Raw genomic sequence first — 20,845 nt, forward strand, 5'->3', positions numbered from 1 at the left:
GCAGATGGTGACATACATACATAGGTCAATCGCACTTAGGACACTTGCGAACTAGACAGCTGCAGTACACAACAGACAAGTAAACAAACAAGCAATGGAGCGCTTAAAGATCAAACTAAAGATTTCCATCACTCAAAATGATTTTTTTATTTAGTAAAAAAGTGATTAAAAAAAATTATAAAAAGGATGATTAATTTTGCACCACCTTGCACTAACTAAATATTTTTATAAAATGAATATTAAAAAAAATGTTTCATTAGAAGAGATCTTATAAAAGGAAAACTTTTCAAAGAAATTTTCCGTAAAATCAATGAAAATGCTGCACTGTAATCTCTAACATTTCAGCACTCTATCGTTAGTTTTATAACAACTGTCAAATTTAATTGCATGCGATGGCAATGTTTTAAGTTTGCGCATTGTCATGTTATGTCATAAGTGCCCATTTACACAGGGAAACATTTGGAAAGGAAACATTTTGTTCGGGGGAGAAGGAAAGCCACGGACACGCCGCCGAACTGGCGACACGCTTTGCGCTCCTTATTCGCTTTTCTAATCTTAAATCAATTTTCCACAATTGCTTGATTTGTTTTTTTCTTTTGTGGAAGAAAGTTCTGAGTTCTGCGTTGGTTTTTAATCAAACGTAAGAGATCAACGATGACAAACATCCGAACGCTTCTTGGGAAATCCAGGATTATCTTTGCTAGTAAAGTAGGTATAATTTAAAAGTTATGGGACATGTTTATGTTGAACTCTAATTTCTAATAAAAAAAACACCAAATTATTTATTATTCAACCAGTTTGCATTCTTCATTGAAATATTTAAGAAACTGTTGACGAATGTCCTCCACTTTACATGTTAGCGGGTTACAAAATATATCCGAATCAGAAGATGCTAAAGTAGTAAACGCCAAAATATGCCGAAAACAATTACCGCAAATGAAACGTGAGAAGAGAATTTCCAGATGTCTCCGTGTGTAAATCGGCACTAATAGGATCACATATAACTAGATTATATACTTTTTCGAGCTTAGCTTCCAATTTGTAATTAAAAAGCGAATTTATCCGTATAATACTTATCTCCCCAAATCTCATTACAAAATAATCCTAGATTATAAAGACACATTTTTTCCGTACGATCCTGTGTTTTCCGTATTATCGATACTTCTTATTACGAATGTAAAGAGAAATGTCAAAGTAAAAGCAAGTAAATAAAATGAACGCCTGGAAATTCTAATACAATTTTAGTTACATATTATTAATTAAGCATTCATATAACAGAAAAAAGCGTGTATCCATAGACGCTTTGGCCTCTTAATGCTACTATAAAATGTAGTATCGAATTTCGCATATAACTGCCATAATATTTTACAACCTCAGTATATGGCCTTTAAAGGTTGCAATTAAATTAACTTGCTTCTCTTTGCCATTTCTTTATATCGTTGATAATTATGAAATAAACCAAAAACACTAAAATATTCCACAAAACCTTTTTCTATGAAAAAAAAACTTTTCGAAACAGTCTTAACAGCTGATTGCCAATTTTGCAGCTAATCTGCCATATCTTAGATTAAGTATTGGGAATTTATTGCTAATTTATTTATGTGCACGTACTTTTATTGTCGTTTTGAAAATGTCGTCAAGTAAACCAGTACGATTGAGTGAACCATTTTTTGCACAGACGGGAAATGCACCGTCTGAAAGACTAAAATGATAAAAGTGCTGCCAATGTGAGTGCCTCAACAAATTACCAATTGGCTGTCAAATAAAATGGCAGCCCATTGTTTCACAGCTGTTGGCAATATATGACTTAAAGTATAGGCCTCTTTTGCAAGCAAATGAACATATGTCGGCAACGGGGAAAGAGAATTGCCTTAAATTGCATGTGCTGGTAAAGCAGTGCGGCCTAATGATTTATAGCCACACTCGCTAGCAGCGAATCTTACTCGATAATTTTGTTGTTGCTTTCGCACTCTCCTCAAGTTAATCGAGCATAGAGATAGCGAGCGGGGAAATGACGAATAGGAGAGGCCTTATTTCAAGACATTAATTGCCAAATTCATTTAGTTTTCTGTCTCGATTGACAATTCCCTTGAAATTGATCATTGAAGTAATCACAAATGCAAATTTAGTGTCGAGATGCCTAGTAAACTGTATGCTTCGTCCTTATGTTATTGTTTAAAAATACGTTGATTCTTTATTTAGGTGCAAAATAGCGCCGCATTCGTACCTTCGATAGCTCAGTTGGTAGAGCGGTGGACTGTAGAGTACTTGGCAAAGATATGTAGAAATCCATAGGTCGCTGGTTCAAATCCGGCTCGAAGGAGAAATATTTTTTGACCAGATTTGCGGAGCGTGCGGGCTCATGTATCACCATCACTCAAAATCATTTATTTTTATTTAGTAAAAAGCAGTCAATTATAGAAAAAAAAATTAATTTTGCCTTTTTTCACTTTTGCATATTTTGGAAACTAGTATAGCTACAGAGATCATTTCATTAACATATTTTAAAATATTTATTCGCTTATCCACTTCTCTTATCTGCCGTAGCCGATTGTGTTGGTACGTGACTACCATTCGGAATTTACAGAGAGAACGTAGGTCCGAATCTCGGTAAAACACCAAAAATAATAAAAACATTTTTCAAATAGCGGTCGCCCCTCGGCAGGCAGTGGCAAATTTCCGAGTGTATTTCTGCCATGAAAGAACCTCTCATGAAAAAACCGCCTGCCGTTCGGAGGTGGAAAAACGTCAAGACGCACACCACAAATAGGACGAGGAGCTTTTGGTAACAATCCCAAAGAGGTTGTAAGCTCCAATCATCATATACAATATATCTGTTTTTTTTCGACTATATAATTATTTGAAGAAAACTTAAAATCAGCAGCAACTCTGCGCGGCAATACAATTGGCAATTTTTTTACTCTGCTATATAGCGGTAAAAATACTCGCGCTGCATCCATTCTTTAACCGTATTTTGTTTATTTTGATTGACACATTTCCTGAGTATCATAAGGTCCTATAATCGTGGTTTCAGAGGAATAAAGTGGACGAAATGGTTTGACCCCACAAAATGTAAAAAAATTTTCGCGAATTTGGAGCCACTTACTAAATTACAACAGTTTTTATATTAAAACCGGACCTTTTTTTTGTGATAGTAAAGACGACCATAGTGAAAAAAATTCAAAAGGTGTGACTAATATCAGACCATTAACCGGCTCTCATCGAATTTGAAAGAATCAGCTGATTGGCTGACGTATACGGGATCAGGGCAGCGGTTTGTTTACGAAAAAACTGCGATTGTGTTGGTGATATACGAACAAATCAATACAGCATACGATCATGTTACTTCGTTGCTCTCTGAACAACAACCATGGTTAAAAAAATTCAGAAGGTGTGACCAATATTAGACCGTTAACCGGCTCTCAACGAATTTAATAGAAAGAGCTGATTGGCTGATGTAACGGGCGTGGCAGTGATTTGTTTACGAAAAAACTGTGATTGTGTTGGTAATGCACGAGAAAAATCAACACAGCCTTGATCATGTTACTTCGTTGCTATCTGAACCATAGATAACTAGATGTGAAACTTATTCATTTTGAGAGAGAGCGCGCCCATGAGGATGTTTCAAAACTTGGCAGCACTCACACATTATGGGATTTTGAACAGCTGATAGTCGAAATGGCAGACTGCCAGAAGAAACGCGCCAAAAATAACAGACGAAAACAGTTCGTTTTTGCTTAATGGAGAAATGACGTGTTGAAATGTTTATAATTATTTGTCTTAAAATTAATTCAATTGAAATGTAATAATTTGAATTTAAGTGAGTTTGTAGAATCCAAAGCTTGTTATATCCTTTTCGACTTGTACGTTTAATTAGTCTTATGTACATAATGTAATTTTATTGAAAACTGTGTGTTGGTTTATGTAAATTTGTATATACGTAAATATTCTATGGTTGAAAAGCGTAGGTAAGGGAACTGACTTTCTGTTTGAGATATTTTACAAAAATTAAAGGTAATCTGCTTTAACTTATTCTGTTCGTTGTTTGAGAATTTTTTTTTTTGTTACCCAATTTCTGTGTTATACTAAAAAATCGCAATAAGTCATGTTTTTAATTATAACTTATGTTTTTCGCGTTCATTACTTTATTATTATTAAATTACTTTTGTATTTCAGTTTTAAATAATTTCATTTACATATAAATTTTTAAATTTTTTGCTTATTTATGTACATATTTCATACGGATTATGCTTATTTTTAGTATATGTAGGTGTTTACGAGTGATATAAGGCTATTGGGCAACCGCACACTAAATACTAACCTCAATGGTGGTGTGGAAACTAAAAATTCCAGACCTTTGGTTCAAAAATACCCAATTCATGTTTCTACCGGTGTGGCAATATTGGAAAATGTTATATTATAAAAAATGCACATTTTTCAGCGCTCTCACGAGAAAAAGAGTTTCACATCTAGTCATCTATGATCTGAACAACGACTGATTGAACGAGTGTGTGAATATCTATGAAATGAGCGGGCAGAACTGCTGCCGAGTACCCGATAATGTAGCAGCCGAAGTTATTCGCTCAATTTCGTTCCTCGCCATAGCTGAAAGCCAAACCTGATAATCTATCATCCTTGTTGGTGAATGATGTTCAGAGCATACTTAAATTATGGTCTATCATAGATTGGATACACAAATATAAAATTCAGTACGCGTTTGAAACCACATACTAATTGTTGTACTAAATTCAGTACGCGTTTGAAACCACATACTAATCCGGCTTTCCTTATAGTTTTTTCTTCAGTACGTAAGTCAATGTTCGTTCCATAAGGCATCCAATAATAAACGAAAGGCATGCAATCGAAAGCAGTAACAGCCCGAACTGCTATATAATATGTGTTCGTTTTCGCAAACAATTGCGTCAAAGCTTGGAATCACAGATACGGTTTAATAACATGCATTTAGGCTGCACATATTTTTTGCAAGGATTAATATCAATTGCTTTGTTTGAAAGAACTTATTTATATATGTACCTTCCGAATATGAACCAGATCTTACCATGAGTACTGTTTTTCGACTAATCTCGACCACAGCATCAACTAGCAGGCACATTTTCTCTTTGATAACTGATATAGAGGGAGGCCGCCGTAACTGAATGGGTTCGTGTGTAACAAGTATTCGGGAGTTCAAAGGCTCGAATCTCTGCACGAAACACCAAAATAGAAAACAATTTTCTATATTAATAGCGGTGACACCTCGAAAGGTAATGCCAAACCTTCAAATGTATTTGGCCAAGAAAAAAGCTCCTCATAAAAACCCATGCCGTTTGGAGTCGACTTAAAAATGTAGGTCCCTCCACATGTGGAACAACATCACAATACAATAGGAGCAGGAGCTCAGAAGTGTACGCGACAATTATTTATTTATTTGTTATTTAACTAATATACATTCTGTAGGCGTTTTCATATAAATACCTGGATCCCAGCGTCATCTACCGGTTTTACAACTGAATTCTGTGTATTAGAGTTCGTTTTTCTTTTGAACAACAACTTTCTCATTTCATGTTAAATTTTTTTTAGATTATTGTGAAGAGAGAAAGGTTTCAAATGAAATGCATCAACATAATTTTCAATAAAGCTTATGGACTTCTGAACCAACGAATTGAATAAGGGATGCATGTAGACTTTGTGCCATCACTGTAAACTTCATTTAATTTGACGGTAATTTAGTATTTAAAAGTGTATGAGTATCTTTTTTGGCAAAGACTTAATAAAAATCGGGTCTGTTTAGTATTAAAAATAGTATATATTTCTGGCACCATAATAATGATCAACAGACTGAGGTGGGCAGGTCACATATTACGGGCTACCGATTACCCACCCCAACAAATACTCTTTGAAAATTGCTACACACATAGAAGAAGAAGTCGCCCGCCGCTCAGATAGATTGACAGTGTAGATGCAGATGTAGGTTTTTTGGGATTTCGGGCATGGAGGACGCAGGCACGCAACCGAAACAATTGGATGCATGTGTGCAGCAGGCGAAGACCCGACCACGGTTGTTCAGCCAATATGATGATATGTTTCTGAGAATCACAGCAAAAATATTAAAAAAAAATTTTTTTATGAAAATAAAATTTATAAAAATAAATTACATTCCTAAGAGTAACCAACTTTTTGAATAACAGTTAACATACATACATATGACCCAAGAATGATAGAAACAAGATTGCGCTCATCAGCGAGTGTGTGACGTCACATTAGCTGAGTTGTGCAGTGTTGCCAACCATTTGCTCTTCGCAATAAATTTAGTGCTTTTTTATACCCAAAATTCGAAAATTTTTAAGTTTGGTGTTTGTTTCTTTTTTGCATTTTCTGAATGCGAATTAAAGCTATAGAGATGTAATCGTTTCTTCCGGCTCTCCATCCTTACGACATAGGGCATCAAGAGGTGTATTCATAGTAAAAATAAACAAAAAATACCAGAAAATATAAACATTACATTTTAATAGAACAGGCAGAAAATTGTCATGAAGAAAAAACTAAAATTCCGAGACAAAATAACAAAAAAATGCTAAATCAAGTAACGAAAAGGGAAATCTGGGCATACTCTTTGTCAAATTCGCTGAGAGCAGAGTAAGGGTACCACGATAGGCGCCATCTCATTATTCTTTCCATCATGCATATGACCCATATTGGCATCCTTTTTACATTTTTTCCACACTCAAAATGTCTAGCGAATTTGAAAATTTGTAATAGCTCAATCCATTTTCGACAGTTTTAGTATGAAAAAAAAAATCAAATCTTAGCCCGCTCTCCAGAATATCTCCACTTTTTTTTACATCTAATTTAGAACGGCGGTAGACATACATACATACATATGTATATTCATACCTAGTCGTATACTGTTTATATCTAATCATTCAACTGTTAAGTGCATAGTATTTATATTTTTTTGTATGTGTGTATGTGTATGTATTTCTTAGCATTCCTATATCTAGAATCGTTCACTATAGTATAATACAACTTTCTCGAGTGTATCGGCCATTGCCAGCCGCTTGGTGGAAGCATTGACACCACACTCAGCGACACTGGATACCCATTGCTCCACTACGAGAACGAGAGCGTTGCCATTGCCACTACTCGTATTCCAGCATACCTTGCACATCTAATTTTAAGTACGAGTATGTACATAGGTATGTCCACATACTATATACTACTGCGTATACATACCTATATACATACGTATAGACAGCACTTTGAATATACTGGGTCTTCGTTCGTCTCGATTACTACGATTGCGGCTACGCCATTTACGGTCGTAATCGCTGTCGCCGCATTTAGTCAACTACAGTTGCTCCTCGGTCGCGTGACGCTTCGTAACTAAAGTCCATACGATAGTTTTCAGTTTTTTAATATTACTTTATAGTATAAATACTTTTTTCATACATTCTCATACATATGTACTTGTACATGTATTGTAAATGTTGTGCGCAAATTTTTATGCGTATATTCCCGAATTGCCTTAACAATTTCGGTGTGGGGTAGGTCTGTGTATACATTTATGTTTTTTGTTTTTTCGTATACAGTTGAAGAAAAAGTTGTTTGATGCTGCTACCCGCAGGTGGTTTAATTATCGAAATTTATTAAAATCATTTCTTTAAAACGCAAAGTGTTCCATCGGTCACATGAAATCGTCTAAGTATTGCCTGTTAAGCATAAAAGTTCAACAAATAAATTTATTGTGAAATGTACATACATATATAAAAGTATATAAAAATGCGTATTTCCTTATTGTGTTTCCTGCTATGTTATGCCACTTCATCCTGCCACTTTTACGGTCACACGCTAACGTTCGCCGCGCAACCACGCTGGATACAGACCACAACTTTCGTGGTGATGTCCATGCACATACCCAGTGGCGTAATTCTAATTTCCCTTTCCCGATGGAAAACATTGTCCTTTTTCGTAATTTTGATAATGTGACATCTGCAGTGAGCAAAGTAAAAGTACTAAATTTTGTTTGTGGAAAAACTTTTAAGCTTTCTTCACAAATTAATCCATGCAAATGTGTCAATTGTCTTTTAACTTAACAAAATTAAATTTTACAAACTTCAGTGTCAAAGTTGCCTAATCACATATTCGGATGTAGGCACATATATACATATATATATGTATGTACCTTTGTAGTACATATGTACGTACATAAGTAAAAGAACGACAAGACATAATTTCAAGAGGAGGCTATATATTTATCCATACGTACGCCCAACTCTCTTTTTGCGCGGTTGGTGGTTAGTTGGTTAAAGTGGTGATTCTTCGAGAACCCAACTAGCGCTTCCGCACCATTTTGTTGCCATATCCTCCTTATCAACTTTTTTAACGGTTATTTACAGCATGACTATATCCAGTCTGTGTGGTTCAGGAACCTTATCAGGTTTTTGACGTCTAAGCCAGACAGTTGTTCGAAATTCTCGAACAGTGGTTGGCCCAGGGTTAACATTCTGTCCTTCCATAGGGCAGGGCATTCACAGAGGAAATGGAAGATTGTTTCCTTTTTCTCCGCTTGTTTACAACTGTGACAGTATGTATTGTGAGGGATACCCATTTTGGCTGCTTGTTCTCCGATAGGCCTAAAGCCGGTTATGACTGCCGTTGGTTTCCAGGCGTCCCGTCGTTTCATGTCTATCAATGCTAACGATTGCTTAAGGTTGTAGGTGGGCCATAACGTTCTGCTAATTTTGTATTTAGGCTGGTTTCTCCATCTACAATCCGCGATTCGGAGGTATTTTAGGGAAGTTGTATTCTTGACTATACCTAACAGTGTGAATACCGATTCTAGCAGATCGTTATTCATGGCAGATCCCCTCCGGGCCAGTTCATCTGCTTTTTCATTACCTTCAATGCTCCGATGTCCCGGGACCCAGATTAAGGTAACTTTATGGTTTTCACTCAAGGTGGTAAGGCTATTCCTGCTTTGTTCCAATAAATTAATTAAATTCAAAATGAGCTCACATTTAAAGAAAAACATAATGTAAACTGAACAGAAAAAATCTGCCTTCACTTCAAGAATTATGAAAAGAAAGACAATATTATGTCTTCTGATGACCATCAGAAGGCGATTATTTCATTGATCCAACTAATTTTACAGTTATTTCTGGACTTATTGCTTCCCATTCTTCCTTAAGAACATCTTTTAAATTTTCTTTGCTGATTTTGGTACGGAGCCGGACTTTCTTCTCGAGTATGTCCCATAAGTGCTCTATGGGGTTTAGGTCTGGTGATTGTGGGGGTCTATGTAATTGTTTTGGAACATTATAGAGCAACCACAGTTTAACAATCTCTGCTGTGTGCTTCGGGTTGGGCCTTAAATCTTTCACTCAGACTCAGATTTTTTGCACTTTCTCGTAAATTTGGTATTTTAAAAACCAAGATAATCATATACGTTCATTATGGATTCTATAAACTGCATTTGGCCAACGCCTGAGCTAGTCAACCACCGCCGCACCATCGCACCTCCGCCAATGTGTTTTATCGTAGGCACCAGGTTTTGATTTTCGAGTGCTGTTCCCAGTTTTCGCCCGCAATCTTGCGACTTTTTATACCAAAAATGCAAAATTTACTTTCAAGTGAGTAACTCCATTACAAAACTCAGCAGTCTTATTTAGATGCTGCTTTGCAAAGGCTTTCCACTTATGTCGATTTACTCTTGAAGGGAAGGGTTTTTTTGTGCAACCCTGCCGTGAAACCCAGCCTTTTTAAATTTTTTTCAGACTGTATCCGGACATATCTGCTTATGGAACTTTTCTTCTATGTTCTTTGCGATCTGGCTTGCTGTCAGTCGTGGATTAGTGCTCGTAAGGATAGTTAATTTGCACATTTCTCTCTTCGAAAGTTTTGATTAGCGTTCGGAACGAGGCTTGGATTCGTGGGATTTTGTTTGTTTGAAGTTGTTAAACACTCTTTACCTTGATGAATACTGGGTGCAAATAATACTCGCGATTTCACGACGGCTCTAACCAGTTTTCCAGCAACTAACGATTATTTGTCTTTTGCTAATATCTATCTCCTTTCTTTTTCTATCCGTAGTTAAGCAAAATATAATATTTTATACCTTACTTCTTTACCGCGACTACTCTTCTTCTTAATTGGCGCGATAACCGCTTACGCGATTTTGGCCGAGTTTAAAAAAGCGCGCCAGTCGTTTCTTTCTCGTGCTAACCGGTGCCAGTTTGACTCTTCAAGTGAAACCAAGATCTTCTCTAGCTGATCTTTCCAACGTAAAGGAGTCTTTTTCTTTCTCTGCTACCACCAGCTAGTACCGCATCGAATACTTTCAGAGTCGGAGCGTTTGTATCCATTCGGGCGACATGACCCAGCCAATGTAGCCGCTGGATCTTTATTCGCTGCGCTATGTCTATGTCGTCGTTAAGCTCATACGGCTCATCGTTCCATCGTCTGTGATATTCGCTATCGCTAACGTGCAAAGGTCCAAAAAACAAATCAAAAACAAATTGCGTGAAATTTTATCCATAGTATCTAATAAATCATATCTAATATTAGTAATGTAATTACCCATCGTTCGGTCGTCATCCTCTCACCCAAAGCCCTTCCTTCCTTCCTTTCCACTAAGTTGTTCTCTACCAGACAAAATCGTTACACGTAAATTTGTGTACAATACTGTGCAGCAGCCAGAAACAGACAATAATGTGGTATAGTAATTATGAAAGAGAAGAGCTGTAGAATATTAGACCACCCTAAACGGGAAACACTTTTAAATGACTCCAAAAACGGGAAACAAATGTGACTTATGAACAAAGTGGAGCTGGAACGTTTTTTTTTGTTTGTTTTAAGAATTAGGTACATATAAATAGAAGATAGTGAGAACGATAGGTTTAAAACCATTTAATGATATACTTTTGTCCGCTACTGTACCCTGTTTTCGTCTGAGAAGAACCCTACTGAAATTTTCCGCGGAATATTTCTATGGAACATTTTAATCCTACGTCGACCCTAAAAAAACATAAGGGTCAACATCACTCACAATATACGCCATCAAATTGACTCTTAAATATCATACGTTATCAATGATACCCTATGATCAGACAGTACCGGGAATGTTTAATTAAAATAAAACGGAGTAAAATTTGACAAAATACACATGTGCCAACGTTTAACACAGTCCTCTATGCAACCCTGGTAGGCCTTCAGCTCCTTTGTCGCTTTCTCTTTGATCTCCTCTATCGACTGAAATCTCCTTCCACGAAATGGTAACTTCAACTTGGAAAACAAAAAGAAGTCGCACAGGGCCATATCAGGTGAATACGGTGCTTGCACGATGGTATTTACTTGGTGTTTGGTGAAATAATTCGGCACAATTTGTGCTCGGTGTGATGGCGCGATATCATCACGCAAAATCCAAGAATTGTTTGTCCACATTTCCGGCCGTTTGTGATGTATAGCATCTCTTAAACGCTTCAAAACGGATAAATAGTGGCAGATGTGTGTCTTACAGTCCTACCAACCAAAGAAAAAAATATGGACCGGTTCCCCAAGTGCGCGGTTCGTTTAAATTAAACTTTCCCGGTACTTTTTGATCATAGGGTATATGTATCATAGTTTTATACAAGTTTTTCCAAATAATTTGGATCAATTTAACACCAAATTAAGAAAACTTCAACACACTGTAAAAAATGGGGTGTTTAGAGACAAAACGGAAGGTGATCTAATATTCTATAGCTTTTCCTCTTCCATAATTGCCATAGCACATTGTTGTCTTTTTTTGGTGAGAGGTGCTTCACAGTGAGAGGAACTCAAATTAAGTTTTTAAATTGTTCTTGTTTCAAACCTCCACTAGTAAGATGTTCAACAGGATTTGTCGTTCGATAAGAAAAATACAATTTTACAATTTTATTATTCAGTATAGTCTCCCTGATGTTCAATGCACTTGTTCCGACGAGATTCCAATGTATGAATTCCATGCCTGAAGTGAGAAGCTGGAAGGACTGCAAAATACGCTTCCACAGCTGTTATGACCTCATCATTGAAAAATGCTTTCCACGCATGAATTCTTTTAGGTCTCGAAACAGATGTAAGTCGCCAGGGGCCAAAGAATTGTTGGAGCATCCACCATATTCACCAGGGTGGATGCTCCAACAATTCTTTTCTTTAATACTCCAACTTTAATTCATGGATTTTAGCCATTGTGAAAATTCTCTTGTGACTCGGTGCATTGTCCTGATGAAAAAGATTCTTTTCTTTTGCAAACTTTGTCTTTTACCTCGAAGTTTTTCCTTCAGCTGGTCTAAAAAGTTACAATAATATTCAGAATTTATTGTTTTACAAGTTTACTCCACAAAGAAAATTCCTTTCGCATCCCAAAAAAATTATGCTAACACCTTTTTGGCCGATTTCTGACCACGAACTCGTTTCGAAGCCGAAGAACCAGGTTCACACCACTCTTTAGCCTATCGTTTTTTATTTAGGATCATGGTGATGGACCAAAGCCTCATCCATAGTGATGAATCGACGCACAAAATCCACTTTAACACTGTAAATGTTGTTGAGAAAGTCGCATTCGAATGTGTTTTTGTTCCCTTGTTAGCGAATGCGGAATGCGGCACTCATTGTGCACACAGCTTTCTGAAACCCAATACTTCATCCAAAATATTGCATACACTGCCACTTACATCAATGAGATGCCTAGGACTTCTACTAAATCTCCTTCAGTCACCCAACGATTTTCTGTATTCTTTCTATGATTTCTGGCGTTGTTTCTGTTTTTGGACGTCCTTGATGTGGATCATCTTGAAGGCTTTTTTACGACCACGTTTAAATTTAGCAAGCCAACTTTCTACTATACTAATTTATGGCGAAAATTCCTTATACACTTCCAAAATTCGTTCATAAATTTCCTTAGCTTTTAAACCTTCCAAAAATAAAAATTCAGCCACTGCACGATACTTGATTATTTTCATTGTATGTGCTTTATCGATGTGCTTTATCGAAAAACAAGCCAGACATAAATTTATTTTTTCTCTGCAAAGTGTTTATTTCCTTAAACGCCAATCGGCTTTATTTATAAAAAAGTACAAATTAACTACAAATCTAATAAAATGTTTCCTTTACTTATTTTTCTTGCAGTTAAATGGAAGTATCGGATGGATCACCACCTCCTTCATTGTGCATTGTACGAGCCGCTGAATTTTTCCCAAAATCAGAAATGGAGAAGGAAGATACACAGTTGACAGTTCCCTTTCAAGAACGTTAGTACTTTTGCATCTTTGCTACTTTCTAAAATATAAATGAAGCTTTTCGTTTTCTTATACCTGCAGTTGCTGGAGAATCTGTCAAATATCTGGGTCGTACTGACGATGGTGTATTGGCGCTCTCTACATACCGCATATTCATGCTTAAAAACTCTACCAACTCAGAGACATCCGTGCCGCTGGGACTGATCGAGAGTGTACAAACACGTGACCTGTTTCAATTAATTATAAATTGCAAGGACGCTAGTACAGTTAAATGTTCCTTTGAAACAGCTGAGCAGTGCGCCGAATGGCAGCGACGTATTCAGTTGTCTGTGGGTGTGCCGGAAACATTAGAATCACTTTTCGCATTTCCCTTCCACTCATATATGTGTGATGCGATTAGCATACAGAATGGCGATGTTGTTGGCAGATTAGCCGCTGGAGGCGTCATTGACAATTCTACCGAGTACCTGGAACGCCTACAACGTGCCTCCCGCGATGACGAAGACTTTATGCGCGAAGTCGAACGACTCGGTTTCGATTTAAATGGCGCGTGGCGTATTTCCAAAGCGAATGAAGAGTTCAAATTGTGTCCTTCGTATCCGCAAAAATTGCTGGTGCCGGGTTGCATATCGGACGAAATGCTCAATGAAGTGTCGAACTTTCGTGGTTCGCGGCGTCTGCCAGCCGTGGTGTGGCGTCATCGGAAATCGGGCGCAGTGATTGCGCGTTGTAGTCAACCAGAGGTCGGCTGGTTTGGTTGGCGCAGTACCAAAGACGAACAACTACTCAAAGCTTTGGCCGATGCTTGTGCCTTTGACAGAGGCGAGCAGATGCGCCGTCTAATGCAGTCCACCAATCCTGGGCTATTGATGACTTCCGGCGAGAATTCACCCTCAAGCGGTGAGAACAGTCATGAGGAAGTTGCGCTGGACGAAGTGCGGGTACGTTAAAATACAAAATGTATTCAGTTGTGTATATTCAATCACAATTTTTTTTTCTTTTCCCTTTTTGCTATTAGAAAATTCTCATTGTGGATGCGCGTAGCTACGCATCCGCTGTAACGAATCGAGCACGCGGTGGTGGTTGCGAATGCATTGAATATTATCCGTGTGCGGAAATTGAATTTATGAATCTGGGTAACATACACGTCATACGAAGGAGTTTCCATGCGCTCAGACAACTGTGCGCTTCCCCACCAGATTGTCCCAAGTAAACTTTGAATGGCTTTTGTTGCATTGCGTGTTGGCTTTAAATTGAGCGAATTTTTCTTTTCGTTAGCTGGTTAGGTTTACTCGAGAAGACGATGTGGCTGCAGCATCTCTCGGGATTATTGGCTGCTACCGTAACCGTATGTCATGCCATCGAGAAGAAAGGTCGGCCAGTATTGGTACACTGCTCTGATGGATGGGATCGCACGCCACAAATCGTGGCCACAGCAGAACTGTGCTTGGACCCTTACTATCGCACTGTAGAGGTAATGACATACGATTTTCATTATATTGTAAACAAATTAAAAAACAGATTGAGTCTTCTATATTATAAATGCGCATACTCGTGCAACTAAAATTGGTAATTATTTCTTTTTTAGGGTTTCCGCGTATTAGTCGAACGTGAATGGCTAAGTTTTGGCCACAAATATTCTGATCGCTGTGGTCATGGGCCCGGTTCTGATGAGCTAAATGAAAGATGTCCTGTTTTTTTACAATGGCTGGATTTGGTGCATCAAATACACAAACAATTCCCATGCAGTTTTGAATTCAACATGGCTTACTTGGTAATTTGCAAAATTACAGCAAAATTGTACGTGTGTACAAATTAATTTATGATATTATCTCCTATTTCAGATAAAATTAGCACAACATTCGCATTCATGTCTATTTGGTACCTTTCTGTGCAACACCTACAAGGAGCGATTGGAAAAGTCAGTATTTGAGCGTACATACTCAGTATGGCCTTTTCTTTCAGGCCCAATGTATAAAAATCCACTATACTTACAAAACAGAGATGCGGTAAATTCAAATATGAATACTTAAATGCATATGCTTTGAATAAAATTCCTATATCTCTTTCCACATAGGTAATTTGGCCTGCGCATCATGTAAGAGACTTATACCTATGGACTGATGTTTATTTGGGCAGCTTGGGTAATCAAAATAGCATTGATTTTCCTAATAATAGTAACGAAAGTGTGCAGGGATCGATCAGTAAGTTTTTTCTGCTATTTTATCATAATTTTACGTATAAATTGTAAAACAAAAATATATCTATTCAAGGTCCTATGACAAAAACACGTTCATATGGTGATTTAATCTCAGCGAACATTATGCAAAGTGGAATATCACGTCGTTCGAGCGACCCAAACATGACTGTGGAACCGAAGTAAGCTATACTATCCTGCTGTTCTACTCTGTGTATGCAGATCATTTAATTTATAAGAGAAGTTTTTATATGGTCGATTAGTAATCGCAAGGATATAAGTCAGCTAGTAGAAAATAGCTTAACTTCCAGTAGTGGAGGAGGATTAAAAAATGCTGACCAATCACCGTGAACATATTTCTTATGTTCCCACTGCAGTCGGTTGTACATTGCCGGAACGACCCAGATTCATATCCGGCCAAAGGCTCTCAGCCCAACAGCATTCCCCACACATATATGTGGAATATTTATGCGTCTACAAGTTAGGTTAGATTAGGTTGGCTTGGCTGGATGAAAGCCATCACATATGTAGACCTATTGGTCCTTAGTGGTACCAGATGGAGCTTGACCCTTACGTTTTCTTGTAATAGGCTTCTTGTAATAAGACTGCGTCTTTTTCGAATCTAAGTAAACTCTGAAGCTCTAACCCCAAGAGACATTCTAACCTCTCATATTGTAGAGCACCTAAACATTTCATTCGGGTCTAGCTAATGCAGGGCAAGAACATAGAAGGTATGAGAAGATGGTGAGAGTTTCCCTCACTTCTAGTTCATTATAAAATATGCAGCTATCATTGTTTGCTATTCCCATCTTGTATGCGTGTGCCGCTAACAAACTGGCCTGTCAGTATACCTACGACAGTTCTACTTTCCTTTCTAGATAGGGCTGTATTCTATGTACACATGATTTTTGCGGTATTACAAGTGGCTAGATTATTCCATCTCCTGTCTATCCGTGTTTTCATGTCCGCAGCGAAGTCATTGTATACCGTATTTAAAGGTTTCAGTATGTTGTTTTCTTGTTCGAATTGGCAATCTCATCTACAATTTCGTTTCCTGCAATGCCTTTAAGTCCGTGTACCGAATAGATGTGTAACCGTCTGTCTGCGGCTAGTCTCTCTATGGTTTCCCTAGTCCTAAGAACGTTTTTAGAAGAAATTTCATATTGCCGCTTGACTGTCAACGTATATATTTATGTTGGAGTTTCTCGATGTCCTTGCTAGTGCCATTTCTGCAGCCTTTCCTACCGCAAAGATTTCTGCTTGAAAAATGTATGCTTCTACAACAACAGCAACATATTTCATATGATCTCCATAAATTTTAGACATACTTTATTTGATATTTTATTTTAGCTTAACTTTGGCTACGAATTCGGAAAACAACTCCATTGCGGATACGCAATCCGAACGTGAAGATTCGCCAGACAACGTAAATGATACAATACAAAAAATACAAAATCTCACCATGCAACTAAATAACCAGGACAAGGTAAACTACTTTAACGGTGGAAAACCTATAGACGAATTGTCAAAGGAAGAACGAAAAGAACTGAACGATAATGTAACGGACGTTGAAAATGCTATTGAAGACATGTTTCAGCACGATAAATCTAAAAACTGCAACGATATGTTGTCAATGGGTTCAAACAGTGCTCCACTTGAGGAGGAGCCCGAGCCAAACATTTTCAATTCAAACGAAATTGACATTACGCATAAAATAACTGATGTTCAAAATACTACATATAACGGCACTGAGGTGGATGGTGTGAGTCAGAATGAGAATGTGAATGCTGCTTTGGTGGCCACAGAGATTAGAGATTCGGGAGGTGGTAACAAATTAGATATGTACAAGAAGTGCATGAACGAGGATCTGATGTTGAGCGTCAATTTAGGTGGTGAGTATTAGTGGAACTTTTAAGCTACCGCAAACGTGTATTAATTTTATTCTGAACTTCATTTCTATGTTAGATGTAAGCTACGATGTTGACGGTACTGCTACAAGTGTAGCAGATGAGCGGCAGAATATTTGGCATGGCTCGATCAATACCAGCACAGATACCTTAGTGCCGATAGAGAGAAGGCAAAATAACGATTGTAGCGAAATTAAAACATTTGCCACGAAAGAAATTGATGTTGCCGATGGTTTTGGTTCGCCAGAAAGATTGTCCACAACGTCTGACAAAACGGAACTTGGCTTAACCTCTCCATATGTTTTATTGAAACAAGAGGTATTCAGTTTAGATTGATTGCGAATATTTTCAAGTGAGATAAAATGATATTTAATATTACATTACCATATTTTAGCGCAAAACTGCATCAACCTGTAATACCAATGGAAATAGCATTGGCGTCAATGGCGTACAAAACAGTATTTTACCAAAAGTTCATGGCGTCAGTAGCACCTCGAATCGTTCAAATATCTTGTCAACTTCATCTAGTAATGCCTCCGTCTCTTCTACATCGTCTTCACTCAATAACTTAAATAATATTAGAAACAGCAACAATAGCCTCGCAACAACTACGACCACACCAGATAGGAATTGTGACAATAAAAGCGGGAATGAAGCTGATATCGATGATCCCGACATCGATGACGACGATGCTGCTGATCCATTTCCAAATACTCATGCGCATTCCAGCGATTCCATGAATGAAAGCATCATCATTTTGCCAGAGCATCGAAAATTGGAAATATCTGTAAGTGGCAAATGCCAGACAATCTCGAATAACGGGGTATCATTGCCGACGACACCAACTGGTTTTGCAACTATGAGTGGTGGTGGTCATGGGGAGATCGGTATGGTAGGTGGTGCAGCCACACAACGTCGACGACGCACTTCATCGTCAAACTCCAATCCAAATCGCTACTTCGATGGCATTAACATAAAACTAGCCAATGGAAGGTAAGCAAATGCATGCATCAATTCCATTTACTATAAAATTTCATGTTTTTTTTATTTTTATTATATTCCATTTAGCACAACACGGTTTTCTCTGCCTGGTGCACGATCTTTGCCAATGACACCGCCCGCACAACAGGAACGACCACAAATTACAATTTCCTGTCCAGACGGATTGGCGCATGCGCTGAGTGAACAAAATCTGCGACTACAACAAATTGTGCTTGAACACAAGGTAAGCAAAGGGTCAATGTTTAAATTTAAATGAGTGATTTTATTCAAATTATCAGGAATTTTTTGTGTCGCTAAACGAAATTAAAAAAATTTAAAAAATTCTAAATAATTATATTTATTTTTTATTAATACAATTTTTTCTGTAACATTGTGATTTTAGGTGCGCGAGGATGTATTGTTGCGCGAAATTCATGACATGCGTATGGCATTACTTAAGAAAATATGTCCTAGCTGTAACGTTGCACAAACAAACGCCAACGATGAACAGGTAAGGAACTGACAGCTGGAGTTAATAATATTTACCTTTAGTTGCACTCTGCAAAGAACAAGATGATCAACATTGATCGGGTGGGATAGCAAACAGTGGTGACGTTTTTCGTATGCAAATCGAAATGTTACTAGGTTTTATTTTTTAAATATCGGGCAGTCGATTGAAAATCAAAATATATAATAGTACAACCGAAAAAATTTATCAAAAATACTTCACTCTTAAAAAAATGTCTATTTTTTAATACTAGATTTGCACACACTAAATACTAGATGAAACACAGACATGTTTGTAAGAAAATAGTTTCGATGTTTGTTTTGGCATTCAACATCGCATTACTCAATGATAGTTAAAAATAATATTTTGTAGTGTTCCAATTTTAAAGCATTAATAATCACGTATTTTCGAAAATTACCCTGAATTGCTTTGGTGCTCTTAAGGGGTTACATGGGTTTCGTCGGGTAAAAAAAGGCCTATTTTCAATATTTTTTGTTTCTATGTAAAAAATTATTTATTTTATTCAAACTTTTTTATGTCTTATAGATACATACATATTTAAATAATAATTTCTGAAATTTTCAAAACAAAAAAATTAAAACTCCTCCATTGTGACGTCATTTTCGGTGACCCCTCTAAAAAAAAGGTGCGTCCGCGTTGGAAACATAACTCCTGACAGGCTCATCATCATGAAAAAACAAAAATAAGTGTTTTAGTTAAGACCATAAACTCGTGTTTGAACGAAGGAAAGAAAAAAAAAGTAAAAATTGGAGTTTTGGCAGACATTTTTGCAAAAAAAAAGAAAATTTCGGTAAAATTTGCTTGACATTTTGTTTTTTTTTTTTTTAATAGTTTTAAATGAAAAAAAGAACAAAATCCTTCGTTCAAGCACGAGTAAATTGTATTTCGAACACCTGTGTAAAAATTCATCAAAATCGGTTGAGTAGTTTTCGAGAACATTTGACAACCGACTTTGAAAACACGGTTCCGAAAAAACGCGCTTAAAGTTTTGAGTAACAATAAAAGTGGCTTGGAGCGCACACATTCCAAAGGCTGTATTTCCGAATTTATTATTCGGATCGACTTGAAAATTAAGGATAATATTCCTGAGAAGTTGTAGAAATTAATAAACAAAAAAAAAATAAATCGATTTTTTGAACCAACGAAACCCATGCAACCCTTAATTAAATTAACAGCCAATGTTAGGCTAGGTTAGGTTAAACTGGCTAGCCAAAGCCATGCAGAGATCATTTTGGTCCATAGCGATACCAGATCAGAGCCCTTTTTTTAGCGAAAATATGCGTCACTCAAGATGCACGTACTGTTCGCGAATTTCAGGAGTCGCCCAAGCTCCAATTCAAGAATAGATTCTAGTATAAATAAATATGTATTTATTCATAATTTGTACGAATACCCTTTATTGGGTATTTGGCCGAGCTACTCCTCCAACTTGCTGTCTGCATCTTGATATTGTTACAGAAATGGAGGTGGCGGGACCTGTAGTTTTATGCCGCCTCCGATTGGCAGATGGTCTTTTATATGAGAAGCATTTTTTTTCATGGCGAGAGCCCATCGTTTAAAAAAGCAAAAAATCCTTTTCTATCATTTGCTGGTTCATGCCCACAGTGGGTTTCGGTCCTAACGAATGGTAGTCACGCACAAAACCATTGATAGTAAAAAATCGCATGTGCCCCACCTCTGGGTCCCAACTCTTAAAAAATGTAATGTAGGTTTTCTCATTATCCATTGAACATAGATTTTGTTTTGATGGGGTTTTCCAATAAAGGCCAGTCGAAAGAGGATAAAATAATCCTTGCGTGGCATTAATAAAATTAATTTTTTTATTTGAAAAGTCCATGCATACCATTATGTATGGAATCAGACATCGTTTTCCACTAGAGCCAACCATCCCCTCAAATCGTTTATAGCAAAGTTTTATCATCTGCATATGCTGTTCAATCGAATAACTTGCCATGGTGATTTGGCATCAGCGACTGAT

At 37.2% G+C, this 20,845-nt stretch overlaps 1 protein-coding gene and 1 non-coding gene across 3 annotated transcripts in view; both read left to right on the forward strand.

Moving 5' to 3' along the window:
* LOC129239433 (myotubularin-related protein 4) overlaps nt 1-20,845 on the forward strand; it is a 56,203-nt gene that overhangs the window by 22,906 nt on the left and 12,452 nt on the right. Inside the window, exons 2-14 of one of the 2 annotated variants that reach the window (XM_054874909.1) lie at nt 13,144-13,265; nt 13,335-14,194; nt 14,272-14,462; nt 14,532-14,727; nt 14,842-15,027; nt 15,098-15,262; nt 15,331-15,457; nt 15,527-15,632; nt 16,801-17,342; nt 17,416-17,675; nt 17,752-18,350; nt 18,426-18,582; nt 18,742-18,849. In XM_054874909.1, coding sequence (XP_054730884.1) covers nt 13,148-13,265; nt 13,335-14,194; nt 14,272-14,462; nt 14,532-14,727; nt 14,842-15,027; nt 15,098-15,262; nt 15,331-15,457; nt 15,527-15,632; nt 16,801-17,342; nt 17,416-17,675; nt 17,752-18,350; nt 18,426-18,582; nt 18,742-18,849 — 3,615 coding nt within the window. In that variant the 5' untranslated portion in view covers nt 13,144-13,147. Of the gene's footprint in view, nt 1-13,143; nt 13,266-13,334; nt 14,195-14,271; nt 14,463-14,516; nt 14,728-14,841; nt 15,028-15,097; nt 15,263-15,330; nt 15,458-15,526; nt 15,633-16,800; nt 17,343-17,415; nt 17,676-17,751; nt 18,351-18,425; nt 18,583-18,741; nt 18,850-20,845 lie in introns of those variants that run through there. The other variant, XM_054874908.1, reaches the window with a different exon arrangement.
* On the forward strand, nt 2,227-2,323 carry Trnay-gua (transfer RNA tyrosine (anticodon GUA)). Its single transcript has 2 exons — nt 2,227-2,263; nt 2,288-2,323. It is a non-coding gene; the product is annotated as a tRNA-Tyr (tRNA).

Source organism: Anastrepha obliqua, chromosome 2 (assembly GCF_027943255.1).
Source record: "Anastrepha obliqua isolate idAnaObli1 chromosome 2, idAnaObli1_1.0, whole genome shotgun sequence".
Lineage (NCBI taxonomy): Eukaryota > Metazoa > Arthropoda > Insecta > Diptera > Tephritidae > Anastrepha > Anastrepha obliqua.